The following is a 19,389-nucleotide window of genomic DNA, read 5'->3' on the forward strand; positions in this document are numbered from 1 at the left end:
TGAAGGTGTCTATTTAACTATACTATTAAAAGGATGGCAAGATAATCAATCAATATAAAACGATTAAAATAAAATTACCTATAATTTATAACTTTTCCGTTTAAAGCTTACTAAGAAATCAAAAACATGCCAACAAAAAATCTTTCTGTTTAATTTTTTAGATTTTGGTGTTCCATGAATGCATTCGAATACCAAAATATTTTTATTTTAAGTTTTAGGCGTTGTGAAATGGTCTCAAAGTCTTCTTAAAAACTACTCATACTATTAGCGGATGAGAGTAGCTCCTTAAAATCTTTTTATATAAATTTGAACCACCCTGAAACATTTGGCCTACTTTGAATTACCTACGGACACTCGAAAGGTTGTCAAAACATAAAAAATAAAACACATTTTGTGATCTCTTTTAATGAACCGCTGGTTTAAGTAAACAGTTTACTTAAAGTGAATTATATATTTTTTTTTGGCCAGCAGGTTCTATGCAAAATTGATGTATAGCTCATTTCTGCTAATCAGAAAAATTATAACCAAAACATAAAAACTTCTTGCTATAGGAATGTATAATATAAAAATATTTAACTGCAAATTGGAAAGACAACGCTTTAAAAATAAATAATGCAAAAGCATTTTCTTTCTTTCATGTAAAGTAGTATCCAGCTTTAACGAGATCCTTAGCTCAACAAAACAAAATCCCAATAACAGAGTACAAAGACTACTTAACGTTTATTTATCAATATTGCTAATGCCGGTTTTCTCGACCTGGGCAAGGAGTTCCTGGAGCTTGTTGTCGAAGAGTTCACATCGGATGGGCATCTCCAGTGAGTAGAATGGATTCTTGAGGACGTAATCTGAGTACAACTCGTAAACCTTACGCAGCAGCAGATCGATTCCGTTGAGACCCGTCTCCGAGATTACAATGAACTTAATCCCGGTCAGCGTTTGAAAGCAGTGCAACGTAAAGGTGTCCGCCTCCAGGAGCTCGATGCCGGAACTCTTGGGTTCCGGACTCAGTTGGCTGGCGATAGCGAACAGTGGATAGAACATGCTGGCCAGGAAGATCTTCTCGTTGGTGGTCATCTTCGGCCGGCTGAACTTCAGGTTGATGGGATAGTTCTCTGGCGACTCCAGCATCGTCCTCACATCGCGTCCATCGTCTAGGGTGACTCCACTGACTGCCATACCATTGACCGCCACCAGGACATGACCCACTACAAAAAAGGATATGGTCAGCTGATCATTGTAACCGAATTCACAGACACACCCACCATTTATTCCATCCTTTCTGTTGAACGACACCGATACCTTCTTGGAATCGTAGTCCAGCACCAAGTCCAGGGGGTATGTGAAAGTCTTCTCGTGCTCAATGCGCGGCACATTGTTGTCCAGGTTGAATATAAGGCCACCCGATTTACTAACTATATAGACGCCATAAATAATCATGTTTTTGGTAGATCTTTAAAACTATCGATGGAACTATCCACTGTATCGATGGTTGGGAAACAGCTTGCATTATCGATGTATAATATACGATAATATCGCATATACCCACCGCATCATTTCTTGTGTTCTCGTCGAGAAGAGATAATACGCTTAAAATAGTTGTGGCAAAAAAAGAGATTGATTCCCAAGCACACAGGCACATTCCCAAGAAGAGAACGTGAAAATTGGAGTGAATAAAAACGCAAAACTAAAAACCACTTTGCCATTGCAAACTGGACTGTATTCCGCAAATAAAACCCGTACCCGATCAAGAGTCACTCGAATTTAACAATAAACACTAAGGCTAATGATTTATCCAGTACTATTGGCAAATTAGTGAATGAAGAAAGTTAAGTATGAGCGTTCTGAAATGCATCTAAAAAAATTGAAAAATTGTAAAAGTAAATATCACATGAAATACTTAAATACTTTATTTTGGGGATATACAGCTCACCAATGGCAGCAGCGAGTTGTAGCGACTTTTTCCACACATGTACTTTATATGGAAGGTGTTGCGGAACTTGTTTGCTGTTGCAGAAACGCCGCTAGTGTAAATAGGCAGTTAGAAACGAAAACATCGATGATGCCCGGCTAAATTTCGATGTTTTCAGAACATCGATGTACCTTCTTCCACCTCTAGAAATTGTTCTCACTGAGAACTTCTCAGGCGAACAGCTGTGTTGGCTTAGGATTAAAAATAAACATTGATTTTCTGCCCGAAAGTATACGTAAACGCGTAGGCGCTCCCCACCTGGCAGTGCACCCGATTGACCGACTTCAAACCTCCACGGCAACTATGGGCTCCGACGACCACAATGCGGGGGAGAGGATCCAGAAGGGATTCCAAATCAACTATATGATTCTGCGGGACGCCGACAGCGGAAAGATAATCTGGCAGGAGAACAAGGACTTCTCGGCACCGGATCTGGAGCACGAGGCCCGGGTGCCGGTGAAGATACTGGACATGCGGGCCGTTTCCCGTGAGATCAACTTCAGCACCATTGAGCCAATGGAGAACTTTCGGCTCGACCAGAAGGTGCTCTTCAAGGGCCGCATCATGGAGGAGTGGTTCTTCGAGATGGGATTTGTGGGCGCCAGTACCACCAACACCTGGCAGTCGACGATCGAGGCGGCACCCGAGTCCCAGATGATGCCCGCCAAGGTCTTGAACGGCAATGTGACGATCCAAACCAGTTTCTACGACAACGAGACTCTCATCACCAAATCGGTTGTGCGCCTGTACTACATTTAGGCAACTCTGAGTCATCTGGTCGTGACCAGGTACCAGGTGTTCCCATCCACTCACGCCTTCTGGATCTTTTTCAAGATGTTCTCTATAAAACCTACTTCGCTTTAGAGTACTTCTGCATTTCAATGCAATTGTTTGCGCGTTTATGAACTAGTTGTAGTCTAATGCATTTTAATCTAATTTTACATTTACCATATTAATTTATTAATAAAAAGTAACAAATGTAATGCAGATAAATGACGGAATGTCAACTCGAACGCAACAAGCATGCTTATGTACAAATCTTTTATAGACTGTCAAAAATTGACTAAAAATAGCTGAGAAATTTGTGTCATTTGAGATAATTTGTATCTATAGATCTCTGTACTACTTGAAATCAATCCATAAAGTCAACTTAAATTTGATGAAACGAATTTTAACATATACAATGTACCATAATTTGAGAAAACATTTGGATGCGTGCTCTACTTAAATAACAATGAAAGTACTAAAATCTGTCAAAGTTGTATTAGATATAGCCTAGCTGTACGCAATTTGTCAGCAAATATAAGCAGATGTTATAAGAAAATTTAAGATGCATTTATTTTGGTATGACATTGTGAAATTCGCAATATTAAATCTTTACGATATAGTAAAGCCATAATATTTAATTATTAAAAATGTTACAGATATGTGAAGATTAGTGGATACAACAAGAGTTAGCATACTGATATTTCTCATTTGATATAGATTCTGCTGATAAACTTCATTAGGAGAAAATGCCTTTAGGGTCCATCATAGAACAGGTTGTGTCTGGCTCTCTTTTACTTTCATGCCAACAAGCATAATCCAATCCAAATCGCGGGCTTGCCTTTTGGCTATACATCGCCAAAGTTTGCATTTAGATTGGCATCGCTGAATATTCAACGATTGCGATCGCGAAAAATGGCTATCAAGTTAAGAGGAAGATTTGGACAGAGTGCTGACTTGACCCCATTATAACCGAAATAGAACCCGCGCCCGGTCAAGAGTCACTCGAATATGTTGAGAAAGTCTTCTTGGTGAGCAAAAATCTAAGATAGCCAACAGTTCAATTCTATCCCCCAAAAGTAGCGGATCGAGGTACAGTCAAAACCTAAAATGGCACGGTTTAATGGAGTTTTGCTGCTCCTGGCAATCGTCCTTCTGGCCTTTTTCGTGGCCGATAGCTTGGCACAGAAGAACCCTAACAAGCAGAAGCAGCAGAGACCCGGAAATCAGGGTATGGGTAACCACAGAAACAAGCGTCCAAAGCCCCAACAGGGCCAGAAACAGAAGCCCAACAAGCAAAAGGTGCCAAATGTCCAGGAACCCAAGGTGTTCACCGTAACGGTCCCCGAACTGGGAAGGCTCCGAGGACGAACGCTCAGCACCGATTGGACTGGAAAGAAGATAATGCAGTTCTTAGACATTCCCTATGGTAAAGCGGAGCGATTTAAGGTGAGTAGTTATTTTCATCATAAAATATGGGTAACATCAAAGAAAGAATTTTATTGCATTCTTTTATTATTGGCAACGCTATTCAAAGTGAAAACGTATTCTCTCTTGTTTGTTATTTGACATGCGTCAACCACCGTCCTCGATAGTATAGTGGTCAGTATCCCCGCCTGTCACGCGGGAGACCGGGGTTCAATTCCCCGTCGGGGAGAATGTTTGAAAATGTTCTTTATTTTTTTAATTATGATAACATTTTTTTTTATTTTTGTTTGTAACTTAACGAAAGCCAAAACGTTTAACATTTAAAATTAAAAAAAAGAAATGAAGCAATTTTTATTAAACTAATTTTGTAAAATTGTATTAAGCCCCAGAAGTTGTAAAAAGTGTATTTGTATAACGTAATAACAACAATAGCTCAAGCTTTTGTTAAAATAAAGAAAAAACTCATTTTACACTACATATTTAAGGAAAAAAAAAAAATAAAAATGTTATACATGATAAAAAAAAAATTAAGAACATTTTCAAACATTCTCCCCGACGGGGAATTGAACCCCGGTCTCCCGCGTGACAGGCGGGGATACTGACCACTATACTATCGAGGACGGTGAGCGACGATTGCCCAATACCAGATACGAAACGCAACACAGAAAATTCTAAGTATTAATTTGAAAATATGCCCAATTCGTATTCAATTTTTATGTCTTAGGTTTTGCATAAAATCTATAGGTCCATTAACTAAATATATGCTGTTGCTAGATAATAAATTTATTGAATTGACGTTTTGATACATTTTTGCTTATTTATTTCAAACTGGTTATTGAATATAATAAACTAAAACTAAAGGATCAGACATATTATCTCTTTTTTTTAAATCCCTTTAAAAATAATGTATACTTAATAAAAATATATTTTCTTAAACATCTTGTTAATATGTAACATTTCTTATATTCTGATGGTTCATATCTGACTTTTCTTATCTACAGCCAGCGGGACCCGCACCAGCCTGGAGGGGTGTCCTTCCCGCTCATCGACCCCACGCCGGCTGCCCATCCATTCAGGAACTGCTCGTGTTTGCCAAGCTGGAGGAGGATGGCTTCGATGTGGAGGACTGCCTGCGTCTTACTGTTAACACCAAGGCGGTATGTAAATATGTAGCTTTTAATAATAATATATAAACATCTAAGTTGCTCATAATTACACCAAGGGATTGAAAAGATTTTTGAAATAATAGTTTTAAATTACCCAAAAAAGCAATATGAATGGGGTGAAACAAATAATGGTTGGAGTTAGAATCACTCTAAAGCATTTTACATGGTTTTAAAATCGTTGCTAAGAAAGTTTTCCATCCATTTTTTTTAGATGGAGGGCCAATCCCTGCCGGTGATGGTGTACATCCACGGTGACTTCTTCTACGATGGCGACTCGGTCGAGGCGGCTCCTGGCTATTTGCTGGAGCAGGATGTGGTCCTGGTGTCCGTGCGCTACCGCCTCGGACCCTTCGGCTTCCTGTCCACGCTGACGGACGAGATGCCTGGCAATGCGGCAGTCACCGATATTATCCTGGCACTCAAGTGGGTGCAGCAACACATTGCATCCTTCGGAGGCGATCCGCAGCGGGTGACGCTCTTTGGACAGGTGGGTGGATCAGCTCTGGTCAACGTGCTGACCCTGAGTCCGGCGGTTCCGACCGGACTCTTCCACCGCGTCATCTATCAGTCGGGCACGGCCCTGTCGCCCGCCTTCATCACTGATGCTCCTTTGGGGAACACCAAGGCCATTGCCCGCATTGCGGGATGCAAACAGGCCACCAAGGCCGACCAGCTGAACAAGTGCTTGACCCGTCTGAACGCCACCATGCTCCTGGCCGCCTTCAGTGTCCATGGCGAGGATCAGCCCTCGCTGTCGGGCGGAGCCTACGGCGGCGTCCAGCTTGTCATCGGTGGACCGTCCGGCATTCTGCCGGAGCATCCCGGTCGCCTCCTGGCCGCCGAGAAGTTCCAGGCCTATCCCACAATGGGCGGAAGCGTCAAACACGGTGGCAGCTTCATGCTGAGAGGTAAATTAATCAAATTGTCCTATTTTTTTGCAGTGTCAATCGCAGAAATTCACCAAAATGTATCTGCATTTTACTAAATCGTTATATATTGTCCACTTCCCAATTTGATAAAAAATAAATTGGTTCTGTTACCAAAAAAAGTAGTGACAAGTTTTGCCAACTTGAGGTCAAGTTTTGACTTAGATACATTAATATTAAACTGATCTTCACATATAACAATGCTCTTTGGGTATTGGAAAGTAATGGCACACAACCTCTGTAAAATTTCAAATGTGAAATACTTTTTTATTTTATATCTTCTTTGTTTTTTGCCATTGCAGATATCTTCGCGGATATCTTTAACGAGACAATATTGGACGATAAAATGACCGGACGGCAGTACATCGATACCATTATCGAGCAGGCTAATGGCGCGGATCCCACGGGATCATGGAGAGAGTTCTCCGACGAGGAGATCTTTACCGAGGCTGATGTTAAAAACGGCAGCTTTAGGCGCCTGACGCCAGGTCTGATCGATGTAAGTATTATCAACTTATATGTTTACTATATCCAGAAATAGATGTTTTTTCTAAAAATGTGACTTTATATTTTAAAAAAGTAGAAAATTATTTTCACGAATAATGATCATTTATTTGTTTGATTGTACGATTTAAATAAAGATAAACATAACTTGTTTTATTATAGCTTTTCATTTAGTATTTCATTTAAAGACTCTCTTGTAAAACAACATTAATCAAATAATCATTTCGATCCAGCTTTGCAGTACCATTGCGCTGAAGAATCCCGTGCTGCTGGTGATGCAGGCCAACGCCAAGAAGCTGCCAAATAGTACTTACTTGTACACCTTTGACTACGAGGGCGATCAGAATCGCTATGCCACTGGTGAGATTGAGGCCAGCTTCGTGCCCTTTGACATGGGAGCCTCTCTGACGGACGACAACCTGTACCTGTTCCCGTGGCCTCGATACCTGGCTCTGAACTCGAACCGCGATGTCAAGGTGGCCAGACGCATGGTGGCCCTATGGACGTCCTTCGCCACAACGGGTGTTCCCCGTGCTCCTGGCCTGCCTGACTGGCCGTCTATGAATGATGAAACAGGTCCTTACATGAGGATCGGTCGCACCGTCAGCTTCGGTGACAATTACCTGGACGAATACCGCATCGCCGTCGAGGAGGTGAAGCACGGATACAACCTGGTCAACGAGGACTACTACGATCTGGAGTCGGCTCTGTTGTCGGCCAGAAAGCAGGATACTGATAGCAACGAGGAGGATGAACAGGATGATGTCGAGGGCGAGGGCGAGGGCGAGAGGGCCAATGAGGCTGTCAGCCAGAATTTGGTCTTCATTGCCAGGAAGTCGACACGTACCCACAAACAGTGAAACCCTACTCATCCGATCTACTTCTCCTTGTATTTATTTAAGCAAATAACTTCTCTAATATATTTCTGAAATCAAAACTTTCCCACAAATCACAATTTTTTTATTTTAAAGGGATTACATTTTACTTATTTAAAAGTGTTAATAATGGGCTATAAACAATTAACTACGCATTTGGATTATTGATGTAATATGTAAATCATGTTGATCATTAGTTGATCGTATGAGTAACTGTAACAAATGCGATTTAGCGCGGCGAAACTGCTTGATTTAAAAAAGTGCTCAAAACATAGTTTCGAGAGTTTGCTTTCTTTATTTGCCCCATAAATCATATTTTGGCTTTGTTCAGAAGCCGCTTCAAAATTCCAGCTGTGAGCAAAATTCAAATTAGAATTTTCAAAGGAAGATAATGAAGTAAAAATTATGTGTGACAGCTCATTTGTTCTTCGGATTAATTAGTTTGTTAGATTGGTCCAGAATTGGTAGACATTGATGGAAAAACATCTTTAAAAAATATTCGGCTTGCTTTGATTAACTTAATAGTTTTTAATGGTTAATCAATTTCAGGTATGTCAGTGATGCTCATCGCTTTCTTTTGATGTAATTGAGAGTGTATATAAAATAAATTAAAATTGTAATATATACATTATTAAATCTTTTGTTTTCTTCAAGTTTAAAAATATTTATATGCTAAACAAAGCTGTGTCAAATATTTCTGTGACATTGAGCTCGTCAACAATAAATTCCTAAGAAGAAAAATTTAACCTGTTCACTTTCTATCTTCCTTATATAGTGGGGTTTCCCAAGTTTGTCTATAGTTAAGCATAGTCAAATAATGGAATTATCTCGTGCGATTAGTGAGAAGTCGTTGATCTTTTTTGGCACTGAAGCGTTACGAATGCTTTCTCCCGCAGCTCGAGATGATGATGATTGATATTTTGCCTTGCACTGTGAATACCAGTAGCGAGGAGAATTTCTGGAATCAATTAGGTATAATTTAAAATTTAAATCTATTCCAGCATCTTTAAAGAAATTAATTTTGGCTGGCGCTACCCGCACTTTCATCGTCGTGAGAAAGACAAACCAAGTTAATGGTCAGTGTCCAATGTTTGCCGGTAAATATTCGCATCAATCTGAGCGACTAATGACTGACTATCGGACAAATCAAGTTCGGCCAGCGGCTGCTCTTTAAGTTTTCGCTTTTACTTACAGATGATCAACCACGCAGCCTAGCAGCTAAAACCGGAGCAGCGAAATCTGTTCTTGCACTCAAAAAAAAAAATATTAAAAATAATTTAAGGTTGTAAGCCCTGAACATTTATTCAGGGTATACATGTTATTGATCTAATGGATTCGGTTTATACATATTTGGACTTATTGTTCGGAAATTTTATTCGAGGATATAACCAATTAATTACAGTTTTTGAATGTTTCAAACGATGAAAATAAAACATTATGTTTTATTCAATTTTGTTTAAAGAAATTTAATTACTTTTAAAATCTATTACATATAATATGAAATATCCCTTAACACACAAAAAATGTAGGAAAAGACAATAGGTATGAAATAATTTTAAATTTACTAATTTTTTAGTTAATAATAATTTTGTTGTGTGTATCTATTAGCATAAGTCTGTGGCTCGAGCCTCGGGGACGCCGCATCATTTGCAGTTTATTTCGCGTTTTGTTTTAGCCAATTTCCGTTTGCGAACTCTTCATTTGGCTATTTCGGTCAGACCTGGGGTGAAACTTCGGGTCAGAGCGGACTAAAATCTATTGGTCCCGGCTAGTCACAGATCAGTTGCGTTCGGTGCGCTAAAGAGAGTGTTGGTTCGATCCGCGGAATCCTCAAGAAATGCAGCTCGCGTGCTGGCTAATTGTTTCCCTGGCACTAGTCCTGCAATCCGGGGTGGAATCAAGAGTTCGTGGCAGGCAATACGATGAGGAGAAAGACACAATCGTGGAACTGCCCAAATTGGGCAGCATCCAGGGAAAAATTCTCGAAACCGCCTGGACAAAACGCGAAGTGCTGCAGTTTGTTGATGTCAGATATGCAGAGCCTCCGACGGGACTGCATCGGTTTAAGGTATAAAAGTTCGGAAAAATGACTAGTTAAATTCTGGAATATTTCATTTATACTATTACAAAACTAAAAAATAGTTTAAACAGAAGCAATAAGTGTGTCAGCAGAACAAAATTAATGAAGCCATGGACTAAACAAAAAAAATTATGCAAAAAAAAAATCATCGGTATGCAAAAAGGCAACCCACAAACGAGTCTCGCCAAAAACTCCAAATAGAAATGTTTTATTTTATTGAGAGTCTGGTTTCGCAAATTTAAAACTTTCAAAATTATGTAAATGGCTGTAGAGGCAATAAATAAACATTCTAAGCAAAAAAACAATTTCTCGCATCTCCCCGACGGGGAATTGAACCCCGGTCTCCCGCGTGACAGGCGGGGATACTGACCACTATACTATCGAGGATTTGATACAACGCATGTCAAAATGGTTATATTTTCCCCGTGCGCACTGCACTCATTCTGCAGTCCTAATCCAATTAGATAAGGGAAAGCAAAGGTTATTATTAGGTTAATAAAAAACAATGAGTCACTCACGAACATTTATACCTGGAATTTATGTTAAAACACAAAGAATATGAATTTAAGTTTTAGTCAGATAAATGTTTTCCTTTTGTGAAAGCATGGTATTTTAAACTAAATAATAAACTCAAATTAGGCCGAAAAAGTTAAATGGTGTTCGTTGATATATATTTTTTTAAATAAGCAATATATAAAAATGGAAAACATGGAAAAAATGGTTTGTAGCAGGGGAATGAAGTTATAAATCTTTTGTTATTTCATTTATTTGGAATATCATCGCTTATGTGGCTTTTATTCGTTTTTACAGGCACCCAGACCAATTGAGCCGTGGGAAGATGTGATGGATGCCACAGCGGAGAAGATCGGTTGCCCATCGGTGGTTTCGATGGACTCGCTGCGGAAGTTGGATGACGTGTTGGATGTAGAGGACTGCCTGACCATGACCATCACCACTCCGAATGTGACTGCACGGCTTCCGGTCCTGGTTTACATCCACGGCGAGTATTTGTACGAGGGCAGCAACTCGGAGGCTCCGCCGGACTATCTGCTCGAGAAGGACGTGGTGCTGGTCACGCCCCAGTACCGCCTCGGTCCCTTTGGCTTTCTGTCAACAAAGACGGATGAGATTCCCGGAAACGCCGGCTTTCTGGACATTTTCCTGGCCCTGCAGTTCATAAAGCACTTCATCAAGTACTTCGGCGGCGATCCATCGCGGGTCACGGTGGCCGGTCAGGTGGGTGGAGCGGCCATTGCACACCTGCTCACACTGTCGCCGATGGTCCAGCGTGGCCTCTTCAGCCAGGTGATCTACCACTCGGGATCGGCCATCATGCCCATCTTCCTGGAGGAGAATCCGCGCATGCATGCTCAGGAGATCGCCAAGAAGGCCGACTGTCAAATGGTGACAGTAAGGGACTTAAACACTTGCCTAATGGAACTCTCAGCCCTGGAGTTGCTCACTGCCTTCATGGATCATGCGGTAAGTAGTCCATTGAAGCCACTATTTGGTAACCGAAACTAGAATAGATAAAATCAATTTATTTGTTTATTAAAAATCGAAATGTTTAGAGCGAAACCGACCGATTAAATTAGAAAACAGGGCTTTAATCTTAAAATGACCATTGGTTTTATGATAACTATGAAGTAAACATAGACGCTAAAATATTATTAGAAGCATCCATCTTGAATTTGTCTTTATCTTATCTTTATTATTTACATGATTCAAAAGTATTTAAAAAAAAAATATTATTTCTTAAGCTCTATTTAAGTCATTTGTTTTTTTTTGCTCAGAAAGAAACACTAAATTGCCACACCTAATTAGATAGGCTTACCGATGTTGACAATTTCATGTCAATGAATAAAAAATAACATTTTAGAAAAATTAATATTAATTTTTAACCTTGCAGCTGGAGAAATCCGACCTTGGAATTGGCCATACCGGTGGCATTCAGTTCACCATTGGCGGACCAAGTGGAGTGTTGCCCAAGCATCCGTACGATCTCATGCTGGAGTCCAACTTCTCTTATCCGGCAATGGGTGGTTGTCCGAAGAATGCCGGATCTCGGGTGCTCAACGAGATTGTGGACAACGACTTTGAGGGAAAGATCCCGGATGACGAGTACACCACCTACAACTACATCGATCACGTTATCCGCCAGGTAGTGGGAACGGACAAGTCCATGCTCCTCACCAGCTTTGTAACCCACGAATTCTTTAACCGCAACATGCTCGAAAACGGCACCTTTGACACACTGATCCCAAGGCTAATTGATGTAAGTTAAACCCTTATTTAAATTACTTAATAAGTTTTAAATTTGGCAAAAGAAAGTTGATAAATAATCAAAAGAAGGTATCCTTGTCAAGTAGAAAATTATCTGTCTTTAATTTCAACCAAAAATATTTATCTGTTTTTTTATAAAACCTTTGTGTTTATAAATCCTCTAAGTTTGAACTGGATATGGGCTAAATATGTGTACAAAATTCTGTCTTTTAAATTGGAGTGGTTATCAATAAAAATTTTGATCAGGGTTTTTAACATTTTAAAATATTTTCTAATACATTAAAGTACTTTCAAAATTGAGAGTCGAAAAGTTATATTAGAAGATTTGTAAACGTTCTGAAGTTACAAAAAACTTTATTTTGTTTTACGAATAGTATCAACCATTTGAAGTATTACAGCAAACTAATCATAAACTCTGGTTCCTTTCAGGTGGCTGGTACGCTGAACCACAAGCTGCCAGTTCTGCTGGCCCTGAACATGAACAACAAACACAATCCGCACAACACCTTCCTCTACTCGTTCGACTACGCGGGCGAGTTCAATCGCTACAAGGAAATGGACGAGGAGACCAACATGCAGAGCCCCTTCAAGGCGGGCGTCTCGCTGACCGACGAGGCCCTCTACCTGTTCCCCTACCCCGATCACGTGAAGCGCCTCAGTCCGCCGGACGTGACGATGGCCGTCCGTATGGTGGAACTCTGGACCAACTTCGTGATCACCGGCAATCCGTTCGGATCCTACCGCACCGGCTACTGGCCGCCGATGACCACGCTGTACGGGCCGTATTTGAAGATCGACGAGACGCTGACCATCGGGGGTAACTTCTTCGGCGAGTTCTCAGCCACACTGCAGGACGAGGAGCAGGGCCACAGTCTGATCCGGGAGATCTACTACCTGCGCAGCCGGAGTCGGAAGCGGGCGCAAAATAAACGCCGGAAGCAGCTGACCACCTCCAAAGCCTCCTCCGCCAGCACTGTGAAGAAGCTCGGCGGACGCAAGAGCCTGGTGAAGCGGCCCAACCGCAATAAGATTCGTTTTTGATGCGTTTAATAGATATAGAATTTGTAAAACCTAAACAATTATACGATTATACAAATATTATTTATTCAAAAACTTTAGCCCTCCAAACTGATAAACTGATAAATTATAATATTTAAAAATCGCACTTTAAATTTGGGTTTATTTCTTCAGATTTTGCAATATAAACACTTTATATTGTAGTGATCAGACTAATAATAGTGAAAAAAGCAAAGTGACACAACAATGAAACTAAGAAGTCACAAAATGGCCATCAAACATTTGTTGGACATAAAATAAGATCACCAGTTATTAACTCCCAACTTTCTTATCTTGCTCTTATTTTGATGTTGAAGTAGATATAGCTCTGACCATTAATCCAAGACAGAAAGTGACAGTTTTCAAACTTAATTCTTCTTTGAAGTAGATATAGCTCTGACCATTAATCCAAGACAGAAAGTGACAGTTTTCAAACTTAATTCTTCGGGACTGAAGTTTTCAAGCGATTTCCCCTTACCATTTTCGCACAAAGGATGCCTTGCGTTATTCGCCAATAAGAGTAAAGAACTAAAAAGGAAACATTATATTGAGGCAGTTCAAATTAGTTTTTAAAGTTAAAAAATTTGTATTTTTATGCATATATTTTGAAATATAAAGAATATGTAAGAGGTAACATCTACTTCTGACTGTGCCTAATGTGCTGCGGACCATTGATTAGGCTCTTCAGTTGCGAAAATAGCCGGAGGGAGTTTTCCCTGTTCGGTTGGGCCCTATGACATTCCTCCTCTGCCTGTTCAGCCTAAGACGATATTCCTCCTCCTGTTGAGCCCTAATACGCTCATCCTCCAACCGGTATTGTTCATCCCGTTCCTCTTGCTGCTTCGTTGCGGCCAATATGTATGCCTCATAGTTTTCAAAGTCCGCGGGATTGAGGGCATCCGGGTCTGTTTCCTCGTCCTGGGACCGTTCTAATTCCTCGTTATCGGAATAGCTGTTGCGATTAACTACTTGATCCTCGCCAGCCTGTTGATCGCTTTCCTCTTCTTCGGCATAGTTGGGATCGGAGTCGTGTGTTTCTGGGAGATTTCCTTCCGGATGCGGATGCCTCTCTTGGTGCAATTGTTCTTGCTGCTGTCGCTCGCGTTCCTGCTCCTCGTCGTAGTTACGATCACGTTCCGAATTTGATTCTTCTTGGGCCTTTAAGTACTCCTCGTAGCTGGGGTAATCTTCGGGCTTATCTTTTGGTTGATCTTCCCGGACCCAATCTTGCCGCTCGCGCTCTTGCTCACGTTCGCGTTGCAATTGATCTTCACGATCTCGCTGTTCCTGCTGCTCTCGACGAAGTTGCTCTCGTTGTTGTTCCTCGCGTTCCTGTTCCTCGTTGTAGTTACGATCGGGCTCGGGATCGGAGGGATGTACATCGTATGAGGGATCTTCTGGATTATCCTCGGGTTCTTGTGGTTCCTGTTCTTGCCTCTCTCGTTCTTGCTGATCTTGTTCTTGCTGCTCACGTTCTCTTTGCTCTTGATCTTGCCGATCTCGTTCTTGCTGATCTCGATCTTGCCGAGCTCGCTCTTGCCGATCTCGTTCTTGCTGATCTCGCTCTTGCTGCTCTCGCTCTTGCTGCTCTCGCTCTTGCTGTTCACGCTCTTGCCGCTCTCGTTCTTGCTGCTCTTGCCACTCTCGCTGCTGTTCCACTTCTTTGTAAGAGGGAAAGCCGTCATACGGATGCTCTTCTGGATTATCTACGGGCTGAGGTTCTTGTTCATATTGCACTTGCTGCTCTCGTTCTTGATTGTACCGCTCTTCCTGTTCTCGTTCTTGCTGCTCGCGTTCTAGCTCTTGTTGCTGACGCACTCGTTCTTCTTCCTCCAGGAGCTGTCGTTCTCGCTCTGGCTCGTCTTGCTCTCGCTGCTGTCGCTGTCGCTCTCGCTCTTCTTGCTCTCGCTGCTCTCGTTGTCGCTCTCGCTCTTCTTGCTCTCGCTGCTGTCGCTGTCGCTCTTGCTCTTCTTGCTCTCGCTGCTGGCGCTCTCGCTCTTCTTGCTCTCGCTGCTGTCGCTGTCGCTCTCGATCTTCTTGCTCTCGCTGCTGCTGCTCTTTCCAACGTTGCGCACGATCGCGAATAAACTGCTGCTGTTTGGCTTCCTGATCTTTCACATAATCGGGATTGGAAGGATTCCAAGTCCGAGGCTGCTGGTTTGGCCTGCTTGGCCGATTGTACGCGTGCGGACGTCTGGTAGTTGTAGTGGTAGTCGTGGGGCTGGGATATGTTATGTTGATGGTTGGCTTAAAGCTCTCCCCGCTAAGATTGGGCAAGTTAAGGCCTTCTCCAAAGTGCGGGTCCAGTTCGAGAAGAGGAATGGAGTTACTAAAGCGCAGGAAGGGGCCATACTCTGAGCTAGCCCGTGGCCATCCACCGGAATTCTGATTGGGTACGCCAGCAACAGCAAAGTCCACCCACTTGTCGACCAAAGAGTTAGACACCGCACTGTCAGCGGAATTCAGGTGACTGGACTCCGGCGGATAGGGAAACAAGTACACACCGTCATCGCTGAGAGAGGCATCCACGCCGAAAGGAAGGGGGTTGCGCAGGTGGAAGAACCGATGGTGCTGTCCGCGATAGGCGAACAGGTACAGGTAGGCCGGGACCGATCGGTACGAATGACGGATGGAGTTGATCACGGGTGCGCGGTACAGGATGTAGTTGCTCAGCTCCAGCAGGCCCTCGGCCACAGACTCCGGGCTGGCACTTCGCTCCTGGTCCGTAAGGAAGATCTCGCGCAGAGCAAACTGCTTCCAGAAACGGTGCTCGCTGGGCGGGGCCGTGTGGCGCAGCACTACGTCGATGTAGTCACTCACATTATACGACCGAAGAGAGGCGATCTGGTCGTATACACCTGCAATTAATAAAAAAAGGCAAATGTTTAAGGCATTAAACAAAAAGCAAGAAGAAACGCTATGGACGAGAGCCTCGATACCCTATATGATATCCGTTGCTCAGCTAAACCATATCAAATAATAATGGCGAATTTTGAATATTTTAGGAAGCCTCATTAACAGTGCAAACACCACAAGCTGAGAATGGGCAGTACCTCCAACTTAATAAGTCCTATAACTTCTAAAGTCCTGGAAACATTTTCAAATATACTTGCGCTGCGTAAGAAAACCTATAATCATCTTGCTAAATTAAAAATATGTAGCTCTTGTAGTTTCCGAGATCTCGACGTTCATACTGACGGACAGTCGGACATGGTTATTCGAATCGGCTATTGATCCTGATCAAAAATGTATATATCATACTTTATTGGGTTCAAAACTTCTACCTGCATACTTTCCAACGAATTTTACTTTATGATAAACGTGTATAAAAAGCAATAGTTTTATTTTGAAATAGTTTACAAATCTTTTTGTCACTATTTACAGTAAAATTGAATTTGCAATTTTAATTTAATTTCCATTTATAAGAAGGAAGAAAGCTTTTATGATTCTATAAAGTAAATATTTTTTATTCATCTGCACGAACATCAAATTCACTTTAGCCCATTTGGTCATTTTGCTAACAAGGTCGGCCCAGAAAGATTTTGGGAAAAACCGAGTCTGAGAGAGATTAAAAAAGCATTCAATGATACGAAATCATTTCCTGCCTGCCGACGAAAATAGCACCCAAATCAGTCACCTTTGAAACCGACAAAGATTAATTCCTCTCAACATAAGTGGAACCCGATTCAGCTGTCTAATTGCATGGCACCTAATCAGTCTGACCTCGAGTCCAGCATCTAAATCGCCAACTGCGACCCTGTCCGAATCGAAACAGATTAGATTAATACCGACATGGATCGCAACAATTATTCCAGTGTGAGTGTGCTTGATCTAAAATAGTTTTTGACTGGACCTTTTAGGTATTTGTGTTGTTGGATGCTGATAAAGTGATATAGAGCTCTGTATTTGTCAAAGAACCAATAGTCTAAAAGAAAATGTTTTTAATTTTAAATTTACCATGGTTTTTTTTCAATAAATCGGATGTGGTAACTAAAACCAAATATAAAAGGCAGGTTTTTCGAATATATTTTTTTTGTTAGATAAAATCTTCCACGTTCTTCAAAAAAAATAAATAAATGTTTGGGACCAAAAATTAAAGTGTAGCACTTGTAGGCTTTCCCTATCCTTTTCTTACTCAAATCAGTATTTTCTTTTATATTTGAATCTTAGCGATGAAGGATTTGGATCACATTTTTTTCCGTTTCCTACTTTATCCCCGAAGGCTCTATACATTTTAGTACTCACGCGACAAGATGAAGGCACCGGCATCCTTGGTGGCGCCGACGATCATGGGCAGTGCGTTGCTGACGTTGGCGGCCAGTTGGGCGGGGGGGCGTGGCAGGTAGCCCAGGCGATCGCCGACGACCAGCTTGAAGCCGCCAATGTGGGCCAGGCCAAAACGCTCGTTCTGCTCAAACAGTTGCTCGAAGGCGGCCACCAGCTGGGAGGTGGGCAGTCGGGCGATGCAGGCGTACAGTGGTTGCAGACCCCGCGCAGTGGGCGTGGCAGGTGGACAGCGGGCAAGGCGGGCAAAGGTGTCCAGGGTTTCAAGTGGACGCTCATCAATCAGGTAGGGATTCAAAGCGGTGCCCGACTGCAGGATCAATTGCTGGAAGAGATTTTTGGCCCGACCGCTGAGGCTCAAAGCGTGAGCCAAGGTGGCCCCACCAGCCTGACCCACCAGCGTCACCTTTCCGGGATCGCCGCCAAAGTAGGGCAGATTGCGGTGCAGCCACTCCAAAGCCAGGTGCAGATCCGAAAGAGCCACGTTTCCGGGCAGCTCGTCGCTCAGGGCGCTCAGGAAGCCGAAGGGCGCCAGGCGGTAGTTGATGGAGACCAGCAGCACATCCCTCTCCAGGATGTAGTCCGGCTGGCCCTCCTCGGCACCGCCGTCGAACAGCATTTCGCCGTGGACGAAGACCAGGACGGGCAGCCGGTTTGCATTCTCGGGTGCGTAAATGTCCAGGGTGAGGCAGTCGTCGACGTTCTCGCCCCGCGACTCCGCCGTCCTCAGGCGATCGAGCTCCGGAAACTGGGCGCAGTTGGGAGACGGGACGGTGGCGTTAATCCTTCCCTGGAAGCCGACTGGTCGCGCAGCCTGGAAGCGGGCAAGGCCGCCTCCAACTTGGCCGTAGCGCAGACCCAGAAAGGCATTCACCGGGCGCCTGGCAGTATTCCTGAAGGCTTTGACTCCCGCGATGTTTCCGATTCCGGGCACTTGAACCTCGACAACCTGGGGCGGTTGAATTTGGGGCTCCTCCTGCCAGGGGGCTGGTTTCAGAGGCTCCGGCTGCCATGGGACATTTGTATCCTCGTTGTCGATCTCGTCATTATAGTCGTTTGGGGACCCTTGAGGGAGGGCACAGATTTGGGCCACGCAAAGGGCCAGCACTAGGAGCAACGGCTGCATGTTGCGCGTTGCGTCGCGTTTGAACGGGAACTGATTTCCGAATCGGATTCGACGGCCTGAAAAGCTCCGAGCACTATCTGCAACCCAGGCAGCCTTGGCGCCTTTCGAACTCAAAAAAAAATAAAACGCACTTAGAAAATATCAGGGGAATTACTTATATTTTTTATGTTGTTTTTATTCCTTTTTCTTAAAAAGCCATCTTAACAAAAGGTACATTTTGGTGGCCTTAAATAGTTTATGCTTCCTTATTATTTTTTTAATTAGAAATTTAACTAAATGTTCTTAGCTACATTAAAGTTTAAAATAACTTGAGTGAATACTGAAAATACGAATGATCTTTTTAGACCTATTGTCTTACTTATTTGAAAATCGATGTTTATAAAACTATTCAATCTAGAGGGCATTTATATTGTATCTTAAAATTAAGGATTTACTTATGTTTTACCCAACAATCCTTAAAAGATACAACAGAATTTAATTTGTTATATAAAGCTTACATTTTTTTTTTAATTTCTGGTAACTGGTTGCTAGTAGCCCATTGATTGCTAGACTTATATCCATTCCCTCTGATCTACTCTCCATCCTTGTGGTTTGAAAACTCCACAGAAGTGCTTGGAATTTTCAAATAATAAAAGCATAAGGAAACAATAAAAAAAAACGAAGAGGTCATTTTAATTTTTTCCTGAATCACCCTACCATTTTTTTCAGATCCGCCCTGGTTCTTTGTTCTGTAGCTTGGCTTGGCCCGACGGACCTTATCTCATCCGCCACAAACGATAGGAGCTTATCTCCTGGCCCAGCTTCTCTTGTTTTCGAAGCGTGTTTCGCCATTGCGTTATTGAAATGTTAAATTAAATACAATACATATTTGTACATGTCCATGGAACACAACTGTTATGAAACAATTTGTTAACAACTTTTGTTGAT

General features: G+C 42.4%; 5 protein-coding genes and 3 non-coding genes across 8 annotated transcripts; 4 read left to right on the forward strand and 4 right to left on the reverse strand.

Moving 5' to 3' along the window:
• Positions 1 to 389: 389 nt before the first annotated feature.
• On the reverse strand, positions 390 to 1,479 carry LOC108044970 (trafficking protein particle complex subunit 4). Its single transcript, XM_017124143.1, has 2 exons — positions 1,263 to 1,479; positions 390 to 1,205 (listed from the first exon to the last, which is right to left on the reverse strand). Exons 1-2 carry the CDS (start codon positions 1,435 to 1,437, stop codon positions 721 to 723), a joined length of 660 nt encoding a protein of 219 aa, XP_016979632.1. The 5' UTR covers positions 1,438 to 1,479; the 3' UTR covers positions 390 to 720.
• A 656-nt stretch (positions 1,480 to 2,135) lies between these two features.
• Positions 2,136 to 3,293, forward strand: LOC108044961 (probable cGMP 3',5'-cyclic phosphodiesterase subunit delta). The gene has a single exon (XM_017124132.2). It carries the CDS (start codon positions 2,273 to 2,275, stop codon positions 2,726 to 2,728), a length of 456 nt encoding a protein of 151 aa, XP_016979621.1. The 5' UTR covers positions 2,136 to 2,272; the 3' UTR covers positions 2,729 to 3,293.
• A 513-nt stretch (positions 3,294 to 3,806) lies between these two features.
• Positions 3,807 to 7,689, forward strand: LOC108044963 (glutactin). Its single transcript, XM_017124133.1, has 5 exons — positions 3,807 to 4,183; positions 5,164 to 5,319; positions 5,540 to 6,236; positions 6,557 to 6,753; positions 6,992 to 7,689. The coding sequence occupies exons 1-5, from the start codon at positions 3,845 to 3,847 to the stop codon at positions 7,616 to 7,618; spliced, it is 2,016 nt and encodes a 671-aa protein (XP_016979622.1). The 5' UTR covers positions 3,807 to 3,844; the 3' UTR covers positions 7,619 to 7,689.
• Trnad-guc lies at positions 4,320 to 4,391 on the forward strand. Its single transcript has one exon. It is a non-coding gene; the product is annotated as a tRNA-Asp (tRNA).
• Trnad-guc lies at positions 4,711 to 4,782 on the reverse strand. Its single transcript has one exon. It is a non-coding gene; the product is annotated as a tRNA-Asp (tRNA).
• Positions 7,690 to 9,470: 1,781 nt separating the features above from the next.
• LOC108044989 (glutactin) lies at positions 9,471 to 13,496 on the forward strand. Its single transcript, XM_017124168.2, has 4 exons — positions 9,471 to 9,701; positions 10,524 to 11,195; positions 11,623 to 11,988; positions 12,426 to 13,496. The coding sequence occupies exons 1-4, from the start codon at positions 9,471 to 9,473 to the stop codon at positions 13,035 to 13,037; spliced, it is 1,881 nt and encodes a 626-aa protein (XP_016979657.1). The 3' UTR covers positions 13,038 to 13,496.
• On the reverse strand, positions 10,029 to 10,100 carry Trnad-guc. The gene has a single exon. It is a non-coding gene; the product is annotated as a tRNA-Asp (tRNA).
• A 118-nt stretch (positions 13,497 to 13,614) lies between the features above and the next one.
• LOC108044988 (glutactin) lies at positions 13,615 to 18,497 on the reverse strand. The gene is made up of 2 exons (XM_017124167.1): positions 17,298 to 18,497; positions 13,615 to 15,910 (listed from the first exon to the last, which is right to left on the reverse strand). Exons 1-2 carry the CDS (start codon positions 18,460 to 18,462, stop codon positions 13,737 to 13,739), a joined length of 3,339 nt encoding a protein of 1,112 aa, XP_016979656.1. The 5' UTR covers positions 18,463 to 18,497; the 3' UTR covers positions 13,615 to 13,736.
• Between the last annotated feature and the right edge of the window lie 892 nt (positions 18,498 to 19,389).

The sequence above is a fragment of the Drosophila rhopaloa genome, unplaced genomic scaffold, assembly GCF_018152115.1.
Source record: "Drosophila rhopaloa isolate 14029-0021.01 unplaced genomic scaffold, ASM1815211v1 contig_2, whole genome shotgun sequence".
Lineage (NCBI taxonomy): Eukaryota > Metazoa > Arthropoda > Insecta > Diptera > Drosophilidae > Drosophila > Drosophila rhopaloa.

Excerpts from the sequence above, each read along its gene's own strand:
- LOC108044970 (XM_017124143.1), bottom strand. The coding sequence starts at position 1,437 with ATGATTATTTATGGCGTCTATATAGTTAGTAAATCGGGTGGCCTTATA. Across the intron at positions 1,206-1,262 it reads CAGAAAGGATGGAATAAATG|TGGGTCATGTCCTGGTGGCG; the intron begins GTGGGTGTGTCT and ends CCTTTTTTGTAG.
- LOC108044961 (XM_017124132.2), top strand. The coding sequence starts at position 2,273 with ATGGGCTCCGACGACCACAATGCGGGGGAGAGGATCCAGAAGGGATTC.
- LOC108044963 (XM_017124133.1), top strand. The coding sequence starts at position 3,845 with ATGGCACGGTTTAATGGAGTTTTGCTGCTCCTGGCAATCGTCCTTCTG. Across the intron at positions 5,320-5,539 it reads TTACTGTTAACACCAAGGCG|ATGGAGGGCCAATCCCTGCC; the intron begins GTATGTAAATAT and ends CATTTTTTTTAG. Across the intron at positions 6,237-6,556 it reads TGGCAGCTTCATGCTGAGAG|ATATCTTCGCGGATATCTTT; the intron begins GTAAATTAATCA and ends TTGCCATTGCAG.
- LOC108044989 (XM_017124168.2), top strand. The coding sequence starts at position 9,471 with ATGCAGCTCGCGTGCTGGCTAATTGTTTCCCTGGCACTAGTCCTGCAA. Across the intron at positions 9,702-10,523 it reads CGGGACTGCATCGGTTTAAG|GCACCCAGACCAATTGAGCC; the intron begins GTATAAAAGTTC and ends TCGTTTTTACAG. Across the intron at positions 11,196-11,622 it reads CTGCCTTCATGGATCATGCG|CTGGAGAAATCCGACCTTGG; the intron begins GTAAGTAGTCCA and ends TTAACCTTGCAG.
- LOC108044988 (XM_017124167.1), bottom strand. The coding sequence starts at position 18,462 with ATGCAGCCGTTGCTCCTAGTGCTGGCCCTTTGCGTGGCCCAAATCTGT. Across the intron at positions 15,911-17,297 it reads CGGTGCCTTCATCTTGTCGC|GTGTATACGACCAGATCGCC; the intron begins GTGAGTACTAAA and ends TATTAATTGCAG.